This window comes from Tupaia chinensis, unplaced genomic scaffold, assembly GCF_000334495.1.
Source record: "Tupaia chinensis unplaced genomic scaffold, TupChi_1.0 Scaffold000350_1, whole genome shotgun sequence".
Taxonomy (NCBI): domain Eukaryota; kingdom Metazoa; phylum Chordata; class Mammalia; order Scandentia; family Tupaiidae; genus Tupaia; species Tupaia belangeri.
Genome location: NW_006159844.1, coordinates 9,408,683 through 9,431,047, shown reverse-complemented (window position 1 = coordinate 9,431,047; position 22,365 = coordinate 9,408,683). Strand labels below are relative to the sequence as shown.

General features: G+C 36.9%; 1 protein-coding gene across 1 annotated transcript in view; it reads right to left on the bottom strand.

Moving 5' to 3' along the window:
• HEATR5A (HEAT repeat containing 5A) overlaps positions 1 to 22,365 on the bottom strand; it is a 156,408-nt gene that overhangs the window by 34,761 nt on the left and 99,282 nt on the right. Inside the window, exons 22-26 of the mRNA XM_006152391.3 lie at positions 20,317 to 20,455; positions 16,701 to 16,880; positions 13,761 to 14,000; positions 5,441 to 5,622; positions 3,442 to 3,510 (exon numbers count right to left, since the gene is read on the bottom strand). Of these exons, the coding sequence (XP_006152453.1) occupies positions 3,442 to 3,510; positions 5,441 to 5,622; positions 13,761 to 14,000; positions 16,701 to 16,880; positions 20,317 to 20,455 (810 nt within the window). The remainder of the gene's footprint in view (positions 1 to 3,441; positions 3,511 to 5,440; positions 5,623 to 13,760; positions 14,001 to 16,700; positions 16,881 to 20,316; positions 20,456 to 22,365) is intronic.

Here is a 22,365-nt window from a genome sequence, read left to right as displayed (position 1 = left end):
CCCCAGGGGGGATGGTCACGCCGCAATCCCTTCTCCTCCATTCTCCTCTCGGGATCTTGGGCACGCACGCACATGCACCCGGCGTGAGTTTTAAGCCACCGGGACGCGAACTGCGGTCAACTACATGGGAGTCCAGCGACATAGCCATTACGCTAACTGCTGGTTCCCCAGATAAACAAAACTTTAAAGAATTTGCCAAAACTAGACCAGCTCTTCAGAAAATACTAATGGGAATAATATACAAGGAAAACTAAAGGGAGATAAATAGAAGAGAACATAAAACATATAGAAAAAAAGTAAAAATAATAGGGTAAGTCCACCCATATAAATAATAACACTGAATGTTAATGGTCTAAATTCTCCAACTACAAGACAGACTGACTCAGGCCCAGTAGGTGATATGGAGGTTAAGGCACTGGATACCATATGGCTGGCTTTGCAGTTCCATTGTCAGACCCAGAGGCTTGAAAATCATGCCGGGATCATGTGTGTCCAAAATCCCTAGAGGAGAGTAAAGGGGAGTACAGTGTGGCCATCCCTGCTGGGGGATGATTTTTCGCTTTCTCTCTCTCTCTTTCCACTGAGCACGAATGCCCTATAGCAAAAACTAATAACAACAAAAAAAGAGATTGGTTCAACGGATAAACAAATTAGGAACTCTCTATGTGTTGCTTATAAGAAACATACCTTATTGACAAAAGCATACATAGACTGAAAGTGAAGGGCTGGAAAAAGTTGTTTCATGTAAACAAATAAAAAAAAAGAAAAACAGAGTCATAGTACTGGTACATAAAAATAGACTTTAATATAAAAATGGTAAAAAGAGACAAATAAGAAAACTATATAGTTCTAGTAAGATGAATTCACCAAGAATATACAACAGTTATAAATATTTACATGTCTAATACCAGAGCACCCAAATATGCAAAAGAAAGACTGCTAGGTCTAATGGAAGATACAGAGTGCAACACGCAAATTGCTGGGGATTTCAACACTTCACTGTCAACACTGGACAGGTTATCTAGACAAAAAATAAACAGAGATGCAGGAGCTAACTGGTACCATACTACCAAAATGATGTGAAAGACATACATAGAACATTTTACCAGGCAACTAAAAAATACACTTTTTCTCATCTGCTTATGGGACATTTTTGAAGACTGACCACATAATAGGACACGAAACAAGCCCCTAAAAATTAAAAGTATAGAAACTATATCCAGCATCTTCTCTGATCACTCTATGGCAGAAATGGAAAGATATGAAGACACGATAATAGAGAAGAGAAGAGCAGATAGCAAAGACTACAAGAGAGAGGAATGGATGGTAGAGGGCGGGTGGGAGGAGCAAAGGTTAGAAAAATTTAACAGACAAAAGAATATAAAGTTCTCTGTTGAAAATGATGTATTTGGAAGTATCATTGATTTGATTATCATGTACTATACGCATACTTTGAAAAATCATAGCATGTTTCTCAAGCTGCTGAGTCCAGAACTCAAACTGCACAACTAGCTATATGGCATTCAGTCAACTCAACCACTAAACTACTGGCTGGCCCCTGAGATAGCCTTTCTAGTCTATCACATAAACAAAAATTTATAAGCATGACAACTCACAATCCATTCAGTTTGGGGGAAATTTTTCCCACAGATATGCTTGTACCCAGTGAAATGACCTATGTACAAGGTCATTCACTATAGCACTACTGGTAATAGCAAAAGACCAAAAGAACTGTATTTGATTAACATGAAACTGATTAAATAAATAACATATCCATATAGAAGTTCAGTATCTGTTATAAAAAATACTTGGGACCAGAAGTATTTTAGATTTTCAGTTTTTTTGATTTTTGGAATATCTGCATATATATGATATCCTAGGGATGGGAACATAGGTCTAAACATGAAATTAAATTATTATTTATTTTTATTTGCAGAATGTGCATGCTTGCCAGAGAGAAACAAAGAGACTAGGGTGGGGGACAGGGAGAAAGCAACCCTCTTGCAAAGGGGTAATGGTCACAACACCAGAATCTCTTCTCTTCCCTTTCTCCCTCCTGTCGGATTTTGGGGCACACACACATGCCTGGTGTGTTTTTCAAGCTGCTGCAGCTGGGATTTGAAGTGTGTGGTTGGCGATATGGGATCTGGTTCCCTTTACCACTAGGCCATACGGCCTGTCTCATCTATGTTATATACACCTTATTCACAGAATGTATTTATACAATATACTTTTATACAATATTTTTGTACAGCAGCATTTTGACCACAACCCATCACATGAGTCAGGTGTGGAATTTTTCACTTGTGATACTATGTCAGCACTTAGAAAATTTCGCATTTTAGAGAATTTCAAATTTTGGATTGGGGCATCCAACTTGTATAATAGTACCAAGCAGCTATGGAAAAGGAAAGGAAAGTTCTCTGCATTTGAAAATAAATAGAAAAAGTATCTGAGATTGATGGTAAGACAACTATTAAAAAGAGCTTTTGGTATCAAATAGTAACCGGAAAATTGCTTCCTAAGGGGCAGGCAGGTGACATGGTAGTTAAGGGTGTTGGACTCCCACATGGCTGACCATAGTTCGTGTCCTGGACCTGGCAGCTGGCTTTCTCACTCCCCTCTCCCCTCCTCTCTCTGTCCCTCCCTGGTCAAATTAAAATAAATAAAGTTAAATAAAATAATTCTTTAAAAAAATTGCTTCCAAAGATTACTTAAGCTTTGATTTTTTTAACAGATAATTTTCCATTTTTGTGTCCAATCAATGTTTTGCTATTTTAAAAAATTATTTTGAAGATTTATTTTATTGAACTTTATTTTCCAGTATGATCAGAGAGAGACAGACAAAGAGAGGGGAAGTGAGAAAGCAAGCCACCACGTATGGGACTCGAACCGTGGTTGGCCATGTGGGAGTCCAGCACCCTTAACCACCACTCCACCTGCTGGCCCTAAGTTTCAATCTTTTTTTAAGATAGGGAAGGAGAAAGAGAGAGAGAGAGACAGACAGACAAAGAACCCTCAACAAGATCTCACACCCTAACACTCTAGCCAGCCAGGATCATGGGCAGACATGTGCACAAGGTGACTAGGGAAATGATCCTCCATGTAACTTCCAGCACTGCAATAGCACTGCACCATTGCTATGCCAGCTTCATCTTTATTTATTTATTTATTTTTCAAAATTTGCTATAGGGTGTAGGTACTCACTAGAGGAAGACAAAGAAAGAAAGTGATAAAACACCCTCCAGGAGGGATGGCCATGCCCTAATTCCTTCTCCTCCACTCTTCCCTTGAGATTTTGGGCACACATGCACACACGTTCAGCATATTTTCAAGCTGCTGGGTCCAGGACTCAAAGCATTCAGGTGGCTATGTGGAATCCAGCTTCTCTAACTATCACACCACTAGCTTGCTCCCAGCTCCATCTTTTTAACGATTTACCTGACATGCTTTGGCAGTGACATCAGGTGGTGTCTCTGAAGTGAAGGCTGGTCTTAGTGCTGCTCCTACCTGGCAAGGAATTTAGTGACATATCAATATCAATGAGTAAGAAAACACATGTTCTCTCTTTTTAATATTATTTTAAAATTATTTAGTTATAGTGGGTATTATAGACACTTGTTATCGCCTGCCCAACGTTATCTTCTCCTATTTTTAGACATGGTATCCCATTTTTTCCTTTGAGGAACTAACTTTTTTCCCCACTCTGTTGCTTTGGAGATGATAGCAGTGCTTGGATCTAGAGGCCCACACTGGCATAAGAAAGCTCTCAAGATTTTCACCAGGAGCACAGGGAAAGAAGCAGGTCCTGGGTGCTAGAAGAGCAATCTTGATATCACTGAGAGAGCAAACCTGACAATAAAGCCAATATTAAAGAAAGCATAGCCAACTAAGAGAATCCTGACACATTTCCTTTTCTGCTTTTAAGTTAGTTGTACTATAATTGTATTTCTAACACTTGCAACTGTAAGAGGGTTAAAAATATGAGAGCTTATGTAAGTTAAATTAACTACACTATTTTATTTTAATATACTACTTTTATATAACTTCATTCTCTTCCTTCCGCTTTCTCCCTAAGCATATAGAGGCATTACCTGCTGGTGAAATACAGACTGCTAACTGACTGGTGTACTACTCTGGTCTCCCTAACTTCTAGCCATCAGAAGCTGCCTCTGAATTAGAAAGGGATATACTTGGGTGATTACTGCCAGAGGATTATAGCATAGGCGATGATTTTGTTATCTTCCTTGGTCTTCCTTGATTGTTACTGCACCCACTAAACATGATCAGTAAAAATGATTATTAAAATAAGTAACAGAAACTTGAATCCTTTTCAAAGTCTACAAAAACAAAAACAAAGGTTATATATACAAGAAGAGTTCGAAAGCTTGGTGGAGAATGTAATTAAAGTATGAGTTTATTTTTGGTGCAAAAAAAATTAAAATTTAGACAGTTTTTTCATAATACACATATTCATAAACTTTTTAAAGACTTCTTATACTCCCTTGTACTCTTTAATTCTGGAAGTAACGACTTGACAATAAAACATGCCTACAGCCTGAATGTAATGGTTAGTAACAATTTAATGTTATGTTGCATATTCAGACATTTTGTAAGTGATTTCATTACTAAAGTCCTTTATTCCACCAAATTATTGAAAAAGGTTTAAACATAAAAATTAACCTTTACAGATATAAAAGACCTGTTTTATGTACACTTTGGTTCATACTTGAAGATTTATGGGGACCAGCAGTTAGCATAATGGCTATGTCGCTGGACTCCCACGTAGTCGACCGCAGTTCGCGTCCCGGACCCAGTGGCTTAAAACTCATGCCGGGCGCGTGTGCGTGCGTGCCCAAGATCCCGAGAGGAGAATGGAGGAGAAGGGATTGTGGCGTGGCCATTCCCCTGGGGGGTGATTTCTCGCTTTCTGTCTTTCTCTGTGTCTGGTGAGAGCACGCACCCTATAGCAAAAACCTCTAAAAAAAAAAAAAAAAAAAAAAAAAAATTTAAAATATTAGCTACTGGGCGAACAGATAGTGTGGATGTTAAGGTGGCTGAATTCACAAGGCTAACTATGCGGTTGAAGTACCTGGACTTGAAAAACATGCCATGCGGGTGTGTGTGTTTGTGTGTTCATGCCCAAAATCCTGACAACAGACTGGAGGAAAAGGGAGTAAGGTGTGGCCAACTCTACTAGGGAATGATTTCTCACATTTCCTGCCTCTGTCTCCATCTGTCTTTGGTGAGTACACACAATATATAGCAACACTTAAAAAAAAAATTAGCTGTTAGATTTCTTCTTCAAATATATACATTTTCTACATGATCATATTTTAGCAGAGATAAATACTTTTGAATTAAGAGGTGACATGCTAATTAGTTTCGCAGACTTCCTATCTGTATTTAATAATTAAGTTCTATAACAAAAAGTTCTTACATTAGCTTGATATTGCTCCAGAATCACATGACCTGGAAACTCTGGTTCAGGAATAGTTGCAAATCGCCTAATAACAACTAACAGTGTTTCAAGGCCAGAAAGACGGAGCTGGTCACTGTGATCTGTGGCAGCCATAAAAGCCATGCGAATTAAATCAGCAAGATGGAGCACCAAAAAGTCATCTACAAGATAAAAAAGAAAAAGAATATGCTGGGATTAAGATTTACATTACATGAAATGTTCTCCTTTAAAAACATAACTTACGTCTTCTTTTAGGGATTTCAGATCAGATTTACTGCTCTTACTTTTAATCACAGACCTTAAAGCTGGATTTAATACAAACTGCAAATACATACTCATGCACACAAAACTATCCCAAAGAAAATCATTATATACAGTTATTTAAAGATCAAAGGCAGCCTCATCAAACTTTAAAACAGTACTAACAGTATCTTCAAAAAAATTTTGCTCACATTTTCTGAGAAAAGTACATGTACTTAGGAAACTTTGGGCTTTAGGCAGTAATTTATTCTCTTTATGTTCAGTTGAAACTAAGAGATTTAATGTTCCTTTAAAACAAAAAGGTTCATGCGACCCTTTATATGGACTAGATTATCTTTTTCTAAAAAAAAGGTTTATTTAAATTTATTTACATTCATTCATCATACATACTTACAGCATACAAAATGAGATTTTCCATCCAGAATACACTGTATATTGGCTCAATCAAGCACATCAACATATGTGTTACTGTCAACAAATAATTTTCCACTTCTTCTTTCCCATATATTTTGCTTTTTCCCCATCCTTGATTCCCTATCTCTCACCTTCTGCTATCTTTCACCCACCTCCCACACTGTGTCTCGTATCTATGGTTGCTTTCTATGCCTTCCCCTCCCCCCATTTTCTTGATTCACTAAAGATCTTAATTAATCTAAATAATTTCAACAGCAAGCACAGCTGATATATACATATCCATGAACACAAGTCTGACTTTAGGCATAAACCTCAGTGAGTAGAATGAACATACTATAAAGTAGCACCTAGCTAGGGCTATATAGCTTACTGCAGTCATCAAATAGGTATTTTTAATGCTTTTTTTTTTTTAATTTCAAGAAAAACAGTTTTAGATTTTTTCTGAAAAAAAATTTTTTGAGAGGTTTTTGCTATAGGGTGCGTGCACTCGCCAGAAAGATAGAGAGAGACAGAGAGACAGAAAGTGAGAAATAACCCCCCCAGGGGGGATGGCCACGCTGCAATCCCTTCTCCATTGTCCTCTCGGGATCTTAGGCACACACACACACGTGCCCGGTGTGAGTTTAAGCCACCAGGTCCGGCACTTGAACCGTGGTCAACTACATGGGAGTCCAGCGACATAGCCATTACGCTGCTAGTCCCTCTGAAACATTTTAAAAAATTAATGAATTTACATTCATTCCCTAAGCATCACCACAGCATACAAAATGTGACTTCCCATGCAGAATATACTGCATAGTGGCTTAGTCATGCATTTTATTATCAAAAAAATTTTCATTTCTACTTTCATATATATGTTTTTTTAACCCTATTCCTGATCCTCTGCCCTTTCCCACCCTCTTCTCACACTATCTCTGGTGTCTACAGTTGTCTTCCATTCCTTTTCCCCTCACATTTTATTGATCACACAATTTCTTAAATAATCTAACTACTTTAAATAGCAAGTTCAGCTGGTAATTTCAAGAAAAGCAGTTTTAACTTTAATAAATCAAAGAAATGCTAAGGAAGTTTGCATAAAACATAAAGCCAGGAAACAGGTTAGGATTCTGCTCAAATATTAAGTACATGAACCTATCAATAGGTCAAGACAGGACAAAAATCCTTAAAACTGGACAACAAAGCCTAGAAGAAAATCGGCAATGTTTCAGTCAAAAGTCATAAAATGCTATTTCCCCAGTTCAGTCTCATGTACTTAATCTATCTTCTGTTGTGGTTCGATCTTCCCGATTAAATTCTGGGATATAATATTTAACTCCAGACTTGTCCCTATGATTAAGTTGGCCTTTTTCTTAAACTCTTATTTCTGTGTGTCTGCATTTAATTTTCCTGATGTAGCACACTTCTTGGAGATCTGGTATGGTGCTGGTAAATTCTTTCAGGTTTTGTTTATCTGAGAATGTTCTCGTCTTTTCTTCCCATATGAAGGATAATCTTGCTGGGTACAGTATTCTCAGTTGAAACTGCTTTTCACTTAACGCTTTAAATATATTTTCCCATTCTTTCCTCGCTTGCATTGTTTCTGATGAGAGGTCTGCTGTTAGCCTGATGGGATGTCCCTTGTAGGTAACTTGCCTTTTCTCTCTTGCCAATCTAAGTATCGTGTCTTTGTCTGTGGTTTAGGTCAATCTGGCTATAATGTGTCTTGGAGAAGATCTTTTTGGATTGATTCTATTTGGGGTCCTTTGTATTTCTTGGGAGTGGATCTTTGATGCCTCTTTAGGTTTGTAAAGTTTTCTTGCAGGATTTCATGGACTAGATTATCAATGCCTTTAGGAGTCTCTTCATCTTCTAGGATACCAATTATCCAGATGTTTGGATGTTTGATGGTATCTAGTGCTTTCTCATACATTATTTTCATTTTGGGGGGCAATTTTCTCAGTCTTTGTGGTGGATTTTTGTAGGCCAGCACTTTTCTCTTCTATGTCTGAGATTCTATTTTCTGTACGATTTAGTCTGCTTTTTTTTTTTTAGATTTTCACTGTAGGGCGCGTGCGCTCGCCAGACAGACAGAGAGAGACATCGAGACAGAAAGCGAGACACCCCCCAGGGGGGATGGTCACGCCGCAATCCCTTCTCCTCCATTCTCCTCTCGGGATCTTGGGCACGCACCCACACGCGCCCAGCGTGAGTTTTAAGCCACCGGGTCCAGGACACGAACCGCGGTCGACTACGTGGGAGTCCAGCGACATAGCCATTACGCTAACTGCTGGTTTCCCGATTTAGTCTGCTTTTAATACTTTCAAAGTATTAAAAGAGATTTTGACTTCCTATATTATAGCCTTCATCTCTAACAGGTTCTTTTTTACAGTGTGTAATTCCTCTTTTAGATCTTGAATTTCCTCACCTCCTGGAACTTGTCATCTCTTTTCTCCTTTCTTTTCTGTAGCTCACTGTCCTCTTCTCTTCCATCTCTGTTAGCTTTGTCATTATGAATATTCTAAATTCTTTATCACACATTTCCATAATTTCCAGTGATCTGTGTATGGATGAAAGAGGAGTTATTCTTTTCTCTTGGAGGAGAGGTATTTTCTTGCTTTCCGTATTTCTTGTGGCCCTGTGGAGATTGCTAGTCATTTGATGGATGGTGTGTTTCTTCCTAAACTTGAAGTTCAATCTGAGTGTTCAGAAGCGTGCAGAGAAAGGTGATCTGGAATCTCTTTTGCCATTCCATTTTGATCCCTTTGCACAGCAGATTCAGTAGATATTGAGGGATATGTTAACCCTAATAATATTTGGATGTTTGGCTATAGTTTCCTTAGATACCTCTAAAAATACAGTGAATGAAGACTGAGGAGCAGAGAGATGAGATAAAAGAAAAAGAAAAGGAAACAGAGAGAGAAAAACAACAATAAAGGGAACTAGCAGTTAGCGTAATGGCTATGTCGCTGGACTCCCACCTAGTCGACCGCGGTTCGCGTCTCGGACCCGGTGGCTTAAATCTCACGCCAGGCGCGAGTGCGTGCGTGCCCAAGATCCCGAGAGGAGAATGGAGGAGAAGGGATTGCGGCATGACCATCCTCCCTGGGGCGTGATTTCTTGCTTTCTGTCTCTATGTCTGTCTCTGTCTGTCTGGCGAGCGCACGCACCCTATAGCGAAAACCTCTCCAAAGAAACCAAAAAAACCCCCAAAACAAAAAACAAAACAATAAAAAAAGAAAAAAAGAAGAAAAAAAGTTTTAAATTATTATTATTTTTTAAAAGTAAAAAATAAAAAACTATGCAGCGTGCTTGCGCACCATGCGAAATCACTAGTTCTCAGGAGCCATGACGAATCTTCTCCTGGGTGGGAGGGGGAGAGGGGATTATTAACAAGATAAAGGAGGGGCTGAAAACTGAGAAAATACTTTACCTTAAAAAATTTTAAAAAGGAAAAATTACAAAAAAATGAGAAGACAGAGACAGAGAGAAGACTTGAGGGGCTTCCTATCACTCGAGTTTGTGGGCTGGAGGCTGAATTATCAGTAGAAAATCTTCATACCAATTTTAAACGTCTAAATATCTAGCACACTACTCATCACAAAAAAATAGACTCAACAAATACTTGCATGAAAACTAATTAAACTGGAGACACCTCAATCATACTTAGAAGGGCAAGAGCAACACCTTGCTTTGTAATTATCTAGTCTAGTAAAAAAATACTTCTAAGGCATTTAATAATGTGCATTGTGGGGCCAGCAGGTGGTAACATGGTTAAGGTGCTGGACTCCCACATGGCTGGCTGTGGTGTGAGACTGGGACCCAATGGCTTGCTTTCTCTTTTTCTTTCTCTCGCTGTCTCTCTGGTGAGCATATGAGTCCTATAGCAAATTTTAAATAATAATAAAAATAATTATTATTAATTATAAATAGAATTAAATAATTCTAAACATAATAAGAAATGCACATTGATGTCTTTGTGTGTGTATATATACATAAATAATATATATTTTTTTTTGGAGAGGCTTTTTGCTATAGGGCATGTGTGCTCACCAGACAGACAGAGACAGAGAGACAGAAAGCGAGAAATCATCCCCCCAGGGGGGATGGCCATGCCGCAATCCCTTCTCCTCTTGGGATCTTGGGCACGCACGCACATGCACCTGGCGTGAGTTTTAACCCACCGGGTCCAGGACGCGAACCACGGTCGACTACGTGGGAGTCCAGTGACATAGCCATTACGCTAACTGCTGGTCCCGACATAAATAAATTTCTAAAATTAGACATCAAGAGACTGGCAGGTGGCATGGTGGCTAATGGTCATGGACTTCCACATGGGTAATCATGGTTTAAGTCCCGGGTCTGGGGTCTTGTTTTCTCACTTTCCCTTTCTCTCTCTCACTCTTATCCATCTCTGATCAAGTTTAAAAAAATAAAAATTAAATAAAATGATTCTTTAAAAAAGTTAGACATCAAATCATAAACAAACCTATATGTAGGTAAAGTGTTAATACTGGGGGGCCAGCAGGTGGTACAGTTATTAAGACACTGGACTCCCACATGGCTGACCATGGTTTGAGTCCCAGACCTAGAGGCTTGAAAATCACACCAGGCACATATGAGTACATGCCTAAAATCTCAAGAGAGAAACGGAGAAGGGACTATGGTGTGGTCACAACCCCGGGAAGTGATCTCTGAATGTCTCTTTCCAGCAAGCACATGCATACTATGGCAAAAACCTGAAAATAAAATAAAACTTATAGGGACCAGCATATGATATAATAGTTACATCACTGGACTCCCATGTAGTCCACTCTAGTTTCAGTCCTAGAACTGGCAGCTTAAAACTCACAGCAGGCACATATGCATACATGCCCAAAATCCTGAGAGGAAAATAAAGGAGAAGGGATTGCAGTGTGGCTGCAATGCAGTGATTTCTTGCTTTCTGTCCCTCATCTTTAGCAAAAATCTCTATAGCAAAAATCTCTTAAAAAATAAATAAAACATATAAAAAAAGAAAATATTAAAATTGAGTAATTGGAGGTTAAAACAGTCTTATGGTAGGTTTACATTACATTAAGATAACTCAGATTTTTTTTAGGTAGTATCCATAACATTATAATAATCTATAAGCAAAAAAACTGGTATGAGTAATAATTAAGAATATAATTTTGTGATGTAATGTACATACTACTTATCAAGGATATGATTATCCTCTATGAACTTAATTACTTCACATTCCCATTAAATAAAAGTAAATGCCAATTTAAGCTAGCTGTTGGGCCAGCAGATGGTGTGTTGGTTAAGGTGCTGAACTCCTACATGGTTGACTTCAGTTCACGTCATGGACCTGGTGGCTTGAGACTCATGCTGGGCGTGTGTGGGTATAGGAAGGTGTGCCCAAAATCTCAAGGAGAGAATGAAAGAGAAGGGACTGTGGTGTGGCTATCCCCTTGCAGAGTGATTTCTCACTTTCCCTCTCACTATCTCTGTCTCTCTGGTGAACACACACGCCCTATGGCAAAACCTTAAAAAAAAACTTTGCTGTTAAAAATGCATTTAGATATTATAAAACTCATTATAGCTTATATATGAACATTACACATTATATAAAGACAGTATAATTTATAATTACATAAATTATGATTTGGAAGACAAAAACCTTTTAATTTAATTTTCAAGATTAATATTAAAACCATAAGCAGATAGCATTTCTAGATATATCATTTCCTTTTTCCACTATGTCACTTACTTCTTGAATCCTTTTTTTTCATTTCTTGTGCTAAAGCAATATCAAAATGTGCACTGCTTGCACTCTCACATTGGTTGATTATCCTACAGACACATTCAGCAGCAAAGACTCTAGTAGCCCATCGGGGATTGGTAAAAGCATGAGATTTTTCATCAGTTCTGGTGGTGAGGACTAAGGCATCATCTCCTTTATCTCCTTCTTCCTCTTGCATTGTATCCACACAAGTTATAGTTGTAAAATCTTTTTACCAAGGGAAAATATGTGTAATTAAAATCTACTACTAGATACACAAAAATTAATTTAAATTCAGACTACAATTACTACTTGTTAATCATATATCTTCTGAATAACATCAAATAATTAGTTTAATAACCATAAATAACAGTACTATCTAAAAGGAAACATCAAAATAACTGATCCAGGCCAAAATGACAAAGTTAAGTTATATTTGTAGAAAAAAACCAAACACAATACTAGATACACAATACTAGATATGGAAGCTCAACTGGGGTCTTGTTTTCTCACTTTCCCTTTCTCTCTCTCACTCTTATCCATCTCTGATCAAGTTTAAAAAAATAAAAATTAAATAAAATGATTCTTTAAAAAAGTTAGACATCAAATCATAAACAAACCTATATGTAGGTAAAGTGTTAATACTGGGGGGCCAGCAGGTGGTACAGTTATTAAGACACTGGACTCCCACATGGCTGACCATGGTTTGAGTCCCAGACCTAGAGGCTTGAAAATCACACCAGGCACATATGAGTACATGCCTAAAATCTCAAGAGAGAAACGGAGAAGGGACTATGGTGTGGTCACAACCCCGGGAAGTGATCTCTGAATGTCTCTTTCCAGCAAGCACATGCATACTATGGCAAAAACCTGAAAATAAAATAAAACTTATAGGGACCAGCATATGATATAATAGTTACATCACTGGACTCCCATGTAGTCCACTCTAGTTTCAGTCCTAGAACTGGCAGCTTAAAACTCACAGCAGGCACATATGCATACATGCCCAAAATCCTGAGAGGAAAATAAAGGAGAAGGGATTGCAGTGTGGCTGCAATGCAGTGATTTCTTGCTTTCTGTCCCTCATCTTTAGCAAAAATCTCTATAGCAAAAATCTCTTAAAAAATAAATAAAACATATAAAAAAAGAAAATATTAAAATTGAGTAATTGGAGGTTAAAACAGTCTTATGGTAGGTTTACATTACATTAAGATAACTCAGATTTTTTTTAGGTAGTATCCATAACATTATAATAATCTATAAGCAAAAAAACTGGTATGAGTAATAATTAAGAATATAATTTTGTGATGTAATGTACATACTACTTATCAAGGATATGATTATCCTCTATGAACTTAATTACTTCACATTCCCATTAAATAAAAGTAAATGCCAATTTAAGCTAGCTGTTGGGCCAGCAGATGGTGTGTTGGTTAAGGTGCTGAACTCCTACATGGTTGACTTCAGTTCACGTCATGGACCTGGTGGCTTGAGACTCATGCTGGGCGTGTGTGGGTATAGGAAGGTGTGCCCAAAATCTCAAGGAGAGAATGAAAGAGAAGGGACTGTGGTGTGGCTATCCCCTTGCAGAGTGATTTCTCACTTTCCCTCTCACTATCTCTGTCTCTCTGGTGAACACACACGCCCTATGGCAAAACCTTAAAAAAAAAACTTTGCTGTTAAAAATGCATTTAGATATTATAAAACTCATTATAGCTTATATATGAACATTACACATTATATAAAGACAGTATAATTTATAATTACATAAATTATGATTTGGAAGACAAAAACCTTTTAATTTAATTTTCAAGATTAATATTAAAACCATAAGCAGATAGCATTTCTAGATATATCATTTCCTTTTTCCACTATGTCACTTACTTCTTGAATCCTTTTTTTTCATTTCTTGTGCTAAAGCAATATCAAAATGTGCACTGCTTGCACTCTCACATTGGTTGATTATCCTACAGACACATTCAGCAGCAAAGACTCTAGTAGCCCATCGGGGATTGGTAAAAGCATGAGATTTTTCATCAGTTCTGGTGGTGAGGACTAAGGCATCATCTCCTTTATCTCCTTCTTCCTCTTGCATTGTATCCACACAAGTTATAGTTGTAAAATCTTTTTACCAAGGGAAAATATGTGTAATTAAAATCTACTACTAGATACACAAAAATTAATTTAAATTCAGACTACAATTACTACTTGTTAATCATATATCTTCTGAATAACATCAAATAATTAGTTTAATAACCATAAATAACAGTACTATCTAAAAGGAAACATCAAAATAACTGATCCAGGCCAAAATGACAAAGTTAAGTTATATTTGTAGAAAAAAACCAAACACAATACTAGATACACAATACTAGATATGGAAGCTCAACATTTTCCAGTAGAAGGTATAGGTATGAAGCATTAGGAAAATTAATACCGGAAGTTAACTAATTAATTAACACTGGTTCCCAAATCCACTGAAATTGTATGAAAATATTTTTAAGACAGACTCATTGCTGATGTTACAGTCAAAGTTGTGCTGATGGCTGGGGCTACTATCTAGTGAATTTATTAACTGGTAATTTATTAACTGTTCAGCTATCAACTGGTTTAATTCAACTTAAAACGGAACTAATGTTGGGAACCAGAAGATGGAGCAGTGATAAAATATGATGCACCAGTGAGGCTGACCCAGACAGAAGGTTCAGGTTTGCATACTCCCTGAGTATGCTGGGTATGTACACATGCATGATCCAGGGCTAACTGAGGATAAGGGTGGATCACAACACTGGGATCCTATTAGAGGTGTTGCTCCTCTGTCTTTGCCTCACTCACCAAAGAAATAAATAAACTTAAATAATTAAAAAAAATACATTTAAGGAGCCAGCAGATGGCATAGTGGATCTAGTGGCTTGAAAATCATGGTAAACAAAACAGTATAGAAAGCAAACATAGATACCAGAGACAGTTGGGAGGAGAGTCCAGCATCTTTAATCACCATGCCAACTGCTGGCCTCAAGGCAAACTCTTATGATAAACAGTTAACTACATCTGAAAGGTGTGTTCCTAGGAAGGAGTGGAGCCAGACTAGAGGATAAAGAACTAATGGCAAAGTAAACTCGAGAGGGCTGGCCCTACAGTCTAATGGTCAAGGGATCTGAATTCCATGATGGACAATCATGGTTTGAAACTGGGTCCTGGTGGCTTGAGAAACATGCTGGACACGTGTACATGTGTGTCCAAAATCCTGATGAGAAAACAGGAGGAAAAGCAATTATAGGGTGACCACACCCCACTGGGGGTGTTTTCTCTCTCTCTGGCAAGGGAATATGTCTCCAGCAATGAAAAACATAAATAAAATAAAATAAAATAAAATTGAGGTAGCAAGCTCTAGAAGTTTAAATGCAAAATGAAAAAAGATGACACCAGAAAAATGTAAGCAGTCTATCTATGCATATATCTATTATCTATAGACAGATAGATATTTATACACTTAATTTTTTATCTATTTATTTATTTTAATTTGACCAGAGAATGACAGAGTGAGAGACAGCAAGAGAGACAAAAAGTAAGAAGCAATCCACCAGGTCCAGGACTTGAACCATGGTAGGTCATCTGGGAGTCCAGTACCCACAACCACCATGTCACCTGTGGGCCCTCATATATATCTGTTTTTAAAAAGACAGCAGGTAGTGTAGTGGTCAAGGTGATGGATTCCCACACAGCCAAAAACAGTTTGAGTATTGGACCCGGGAGCTTGAAGACTGCACCGAGTGTGTGTATGTGCACAAAATCCTGAGAGAATGAAGAATGTGACCATCCCCCTTGGGGTGTGATTTCTCACTTTCCTTCTATCTGTCTCTCTTTCCAGCAAGTACATGTGCCCCTATGGCAAAAACTTTAAATTTATTTTTTTATTTTTTTATTTTTTAAAAAAGACCTCAAGCCAGGCCTGTAACCTGGTGGTTATGGGAGCTGGATCCTACATGGCTCCATTGAGTGTATGTGCTTTCTGGCAAAAAAAAAAAAAAAAAAAAAGCATAAGGCTCAGGCAAATGAATTAGGAGCTACCAAAATATGGTGGACAGCTCATGGATTTTAGTCTGCAGGGTCAGGTTGGAATCTCTCTCTGTATGTCCCTGGCCAAGTTACTTATCTCTCTAAGTCTGTTCTATTTTTTATAAAATGGAATAATACTGCCTATGCACAGGAGGAGTTCAAGGATTAAATCAGATAAAATATGTACAGTTCCTGGTTTCTGTCTTCCCCCTCTCATTTATTTTTCTCTTGCTCCATGAATATAAATTTTGAAGATTTGATTATACTTTTTCATTAACAATTATCTTATATTAGTAAAGATTTTAGGATATAACACTATTTTCTAATACTATTTGAAATTAACATTTTAAGTGTAAAGAAACTGGCTTGTCCAAAATGTCATAACTTTAGTAGTTTTGTATTATGATGACCTGAAGCAGTCCCTCTAATATCTATCATAGGTATAAAAAGAAATGATGGGACTATGAATTAGATCATATCTTTAACAGCACAGATATTAACTCTACTTTTTAGTTTGTTTTCTACACAGAAGCTATCAAAAACAATCAAAATACAAAAAAGGCATACTCAAGTGGTAAATTATTAGTCAAATTAAAGAAAATTCTAAAATACCAGAACTACAATCTTTATTTGTAGAAAGCAACAACCAAATAATTATAATACCAATATCCAGATAAGATCAATGAACTGCCAGTGGCTAACAATTTTATATAACATTTTTTACTTTCAATTTTAATATTTGAACTGGTAATCATCATTACTTACCTGCTGATGAAGCAAGTACATCTTTGCAAAGCTTTAACCAAAGAGAGAGTTTTTCAACTGCCATAGATGTGAGCATATGATTTAAAGTTTCTTTGATATCATGGCATAATTTCTGATCTATCTCTTTGTCTAGTAAGGTCAATAAAACTCCTTCAAGGCCCACTTCTCTGATGTTAGCATCTGATAAGAAGAAAATCGATGATCTAAGTAATACAGAAAACAAAACTGCCTTATGAGAAGCACACACATCTAGTAGTTATTAAAATATTACAAATATATTTTTAAAAAGTAGCCTAAATTTAGTGGGGTCCATTTTAGTTCATAATTGATTATTCATGATCCTTAGCTTTTTGTTTTTTTTTTTAAGAATTATCTTACTGAATTTTATTTATTTATTTATTTAAATTCGACCAAAGAGGAACAGAGTGAGAAAGAGAGAGAGAGGTAAAGTGAGAAAGCAAGCCACCAGGTCTGGGACTTGAACTGTGGTTGGCCATGTGGGAGGGAGTCCAGCATCCTTAACCACCACACCACCTGCTGGCCCTCCTTATCTTTTTTTTGATATAACATCACTGAAAGATAATCTTTATTAATGGTTATTAATATGTCTTCTTGGGGCCAGCAGGTGGCACAATGGTTAAGGTTTTAAGACACTCCCACATGGCTAACCACGGTTAGAGTTCCGGACTTGGTGGCTTGCTTTCTCGCTTTCCCCCTTTCTCTTTGTGTCTCTCTGGACAAATTAAAATAAATAAATAATTAAAATGAATCATTTTATTATTGTTATTATTATTGTTATTTTGGAGAGGTTTTTGCAATAGGGCACATGCGCTCACCAGAAAGACAGAGAAAGACACAGAGACAGAAAGCATGAGAAATCACTCCCTAGGGTGCAATAGGACACGCTGCAATCCCTTTTCCTCCATTCTCCTCTTGGGATCCTGGGCACGCGCACACACGTGCCCAGCGTGAGTTTAAGCCACTGGGTCCAGGACTTGAACTGTGGTCGACTACATGGGAGTCCAGCAACACAGCCATTACGCCATCTGCTGGTCCCAAAACAAATAATTCTTTTAAAAAAGACATATATTTTTACTCAATTGATGTTCAATACTTAAAAATTTTGTCAAATGTTTATCTGTATGATTATTTCATTGTGAAAGTTAATTTAAAACAAATAAACATAATTCTAGTATAAAATCTTTCAATTTATTAACAAAAGAGCAAATCCCAAACAAAAGAAGCATTGTAGGGAGAATAGTGTTTGATTACAACTACACTATTGTGGACTACTAACACAAATCACTGTAAACTATTCTCAATGCAAAGTAATAAAGCATTTCAAGAGGGAAGTACAAGCCTTGATCTAGTGTCTGTTTCCTTTAATTCTAAAATGTCCAAAATTTTTTCTCTTTAAGATTTAACTCATCTAGTATTTATGAAAGCAGGGGATTCCAAAGATTATGCTATTAGACCACTTTAAGAGAAATAATTAAAAACAAAAAATCTGTCAGAGTGCACCTGAGTTTGTCAGAGAGAGAAAAAGAGATATGGGTGAAAAATGAGAAAGCACCCCAGTCACAGGAGATGGTCATGCCACTATCCCTTCTCCTCCATTTCTCCCACATTTTGGATTTTGGGGGATGCATGCACATGTGTCCAGCTGTGGATGGGACATGAGCCACAGTTGACTACATGGGAGTCCAGCGCCATAGCCATTATGCCATCTGCTGGTACCAAGGGTTTGAAAAATTTTGAAAAGAATTGTATAATCAGTTTTTACACCATAATTTTACTCATATAACTAATTTGCTAATTCAAGGTACATGTATCAGCATGCTTACACAAAGTCTAATGCAGACATGGGTAATTTTAGTGGTGATATAAACTGAAGGATTCTTTGGGGAGAATATCTGATATTGCTAGATTAAAATTTCTCTGGGGGCTGATAGGTGGTACAGAGGTTGGGATGCTGGACTCCCTCCAATATGGCCGACTGTGGTTCGAGTCCTGGACCTAGTGGCTTGTTTTCTCACTTTCCCTTTCTCTCTCTCTCTGTTCAAACTAAATAATAATAATAAATAATTTAAAAATTTCTCTAGTTAAAGGAATTCTGTAACCTTGATGATTACTATATCATCAGTCCATCCATACTGATCAACTCAACTTGAACAACTGAAAGCTTCAAGATATTGGAAAGTCTACAACTTTCTGAGAGTATGATAGTATTTTGGAAACTACACATGTAAGTGTAAGATATTACTATTTTGGGGGCTAATAGTTTCTTTAAATTTATATGCAACTTTGGGTTACTGACACAGTTATAAAATGAAGGAATATGCATCTCAAAAAATCTTACTAAGAAATTCTTTAACTCAGCTCTAAAATAAAGAAGGAGCATAAAAACCTACTAACTTGTAGGAGATTCAGTTGAAAGTGATTTTTGAAGCAAAATTTGAGAAACAACAGCATAATGCAGCAGTGATCTTTAGATTTGGTGTATGTGGGAAAAATAGGACTTAGGTAGGTGAGTTTGCTAAACTCTTTAGTTTTATTAAAATGAGATTTTGGTGGAAAGAAGGGATATATGGTAAACTTTAAAAAAATATATATTTATTTATTTTAGGTTTTTGCCATAGGGCAAGTGTGCTCACTGGAGAGAGACAGAAATAGAGTGAGAGAAAGTGAAAGATGAACCCACAGGGGGCATAGCCACGCTGCAATCTCTTTTCCATTTCTTCCTAGGATTTTAGGCACTTATGTGCATGTCCCTGCACCTGGTGTGACTTTCAAACTGTCAGGTCTGGGATTCAAACAGGGGTTGGTTAGATGAGAATTCAGAATCCTAACTACCATGCCATCTGTTGGTCCTTATGATAAACTTAAGGGGTAAATCTAATTTTTAACTTACAGCTGTGAAAAAATTTGCTCTAAACCAATGACTGGCTCTTTCCACCACAAAAAATATAGATTATAAAATACAGTTTATAAAGCTACAAACTGTTGGGCTCTACTCTGAAACTTCTGGTTCAGTAGGTCTTAAGGGGCACCGAACAATTTCCATTTTTAACAAGTTCTCAGAGAGATGAATGTCACTGGTTTGGGGAACTCAGTTCAAGAACCACTGCTCTAGGGACCAGCAGTTGGCGTAATGGCTATGTCACTGGACTCCCATGTAGTCGACCACAGTTCGAGCCCTGGACCCAGTGGCTTAAACTCACACCAGGCGTGTGTGCGTGTGTGGCCAAGATCCCAGGAGGAGAATGGAGGAAAAGGGATTGTGGCGTGGCCATCCCCACAGGGGATGATTTCTCGCTTTCTGTCTCTGCCTCTCTCTCTCTTTCTGGAGAGCACATGTGCCCTATAGCAAAAAGCTTTCCAAAAGAAAAAAAAAAAGAAAGTAAAAAGAACCACTGCTCTAAACTAGTAACATCACTGGTTGGAACAATAATGGTTAGTAATTGTTTCTGTTAGCAGGATTAAGACATTAATCCTGTGTGTGTGTGTGTGTGTGTGTGTGTGTGTGCATGCGCGCGCGTGTGTTTTTTATATGCATAAAAAACATTTTAAATTAAAATGATCCTGTGAGCTGAACATAATTACCCTACAGAGTTACCTAGAGTCAACTCTCCTCTGCTATCCTTAGCAAGCATGACAGCATGTTCTGAAACTTCAGCTGCTTCTCTCTGGACAAGCTGACGTAAACAAGCCAGTACTGCTCTTCTTAGTAACAGGTAGGGACTACAAAGATTCACCTGAAAAATAACATTAGGGGATGAAAAGCTAATGGTAACATGCAGTATGTCTAATTAATAATTCACTGGACCGCTTCCTTGTCTGTCTAGAACATCACTGGGCTGGACACAATTTATTAAATACAGCGACATCCTGAATCTATTCTAGCATATATTACTTATTATATAACTTAGAAACAGCTTAATGAAAATTACATGTACTAGATTATGTACTAGCCATAAACAAATCCAAGCAAAAGTCTCTTGACAGTGTTAGAAGAAAAAGTATTTACACAAGTAAAAATTGTTTGAGAAAAGAAATATGATTCAAAAGATTTATTTGCAATTCATACATTTGTGATCATGCAACTAACTATGGTATAATCTTTTATGATTCTCTAAATAAAAATTTATACAAACAATATAGCATACTGGTTAAATTCATGAAGCTCCGGGGTCAAATTGTCTCAGTTTAAGTCCTAGTTACTAGCTATGTGACCTTGGCAAGTTATTTAACCTCTCTGTGCCTTAGTTTCCTCATTTGTATCATTAATCCATCTCAGGGCTGTTGCGATGTTAACATAAAGCAATATGCAAGGTGCTTATCACAGTAGTTGGCAAACAGTAATTGCTTAATAAATGTTAGTCATTATTAATGTAGTCTCTAACAAAACATGGAATAAGCAAATGAATTTTCAAATAAAGGCAAAAAGAGCTTTACTTGGAAAACATATTCCTCAAAAATGTTCTCTAGAGACAAACATTTCAGAATAACAAATTTAATATATATGTATACATACTTACATATAGATATACATATATGAACATATCTTAGAGATACACTGTAAATCTCAATAGGTTGTATCTACTTTTGGCAAAAGATAGAATGGTGATATACTGGGTTGATGATGATCCAACATCATAAAACATCAATTACAACAAATTAAAGATTTCTGGATACAAATTCTTACTGAATGATTTAATACATAAAATAAAGTCTAAAGATTTTAAATATATTTTGTTCTAACTACAAAAGCAAAGATCTATTTGGTGTGGTCTATAACAAAAAAATATACATGCTATGGTAGTGATTTTTGAAGCAAAATTTGAGAAACAACAGCATAATTCTGTAGTGATCTTTCTATTTGGCATTTGTGGGAAAAACAGGACTGAAAGTAGGTGAGTTTGTTTTAAAGAGTGGAGGCTAAATTCTGAGAGAAAAAAAGAGTAGGTGGTAGCAGCTAGTTTTCGCTATACAGGAAAAATAACACATTCAAATAGACCTGAAACTGCTTTACAAATGCACTCTATTTATACTTCTGATGAACTAAAATGTGGATAGGATAGAGAGGAATGCCATTTGCAGGAAAATCTCTAAGTTTTTCCAGTCATGTTTAGAAACTCTTTTGTTAGAACTAGTAAAAAGAATAACAGAGAAGTTAAAATATAAAAAGTTCAAGTTTACTCATGCCCAAGATTACTACTATATTTAACAATAATGACAAAAAAGCACTCTACGAGACAATTTTACAGAAAAATGAATGAGTCTACTAGTTATTTAACTGGAGTTTTACAAGCATATAATACAAGGCAGGTGCAGCATTTATTCAGGCTGGTAAAACGATCTTTTATAAAAAGCATGCTTAGATACTCTTCGCTTGTTTGATTAAAAAGAAAAAGGTTGAAGGCTGTCATACAAAGCAAAATGGGACGCTTACTATCTCCATGTCATTCTCCAGCATTTATATGGGAAAGATGAACAGGGTGGGTTAAGGCAAACAAACAAAGCAGGCAAAAAATAGAAACTGAACCAAAACTGTAGCTACAATTCCTTTTGGAAAGGAATATATTAAATCAAAATGATGCAAAATTCAGTGCAAGGAATGAGTGCACCAGCTGGAGAAAGTTAGGGAAGATTTGTTTATACCGGT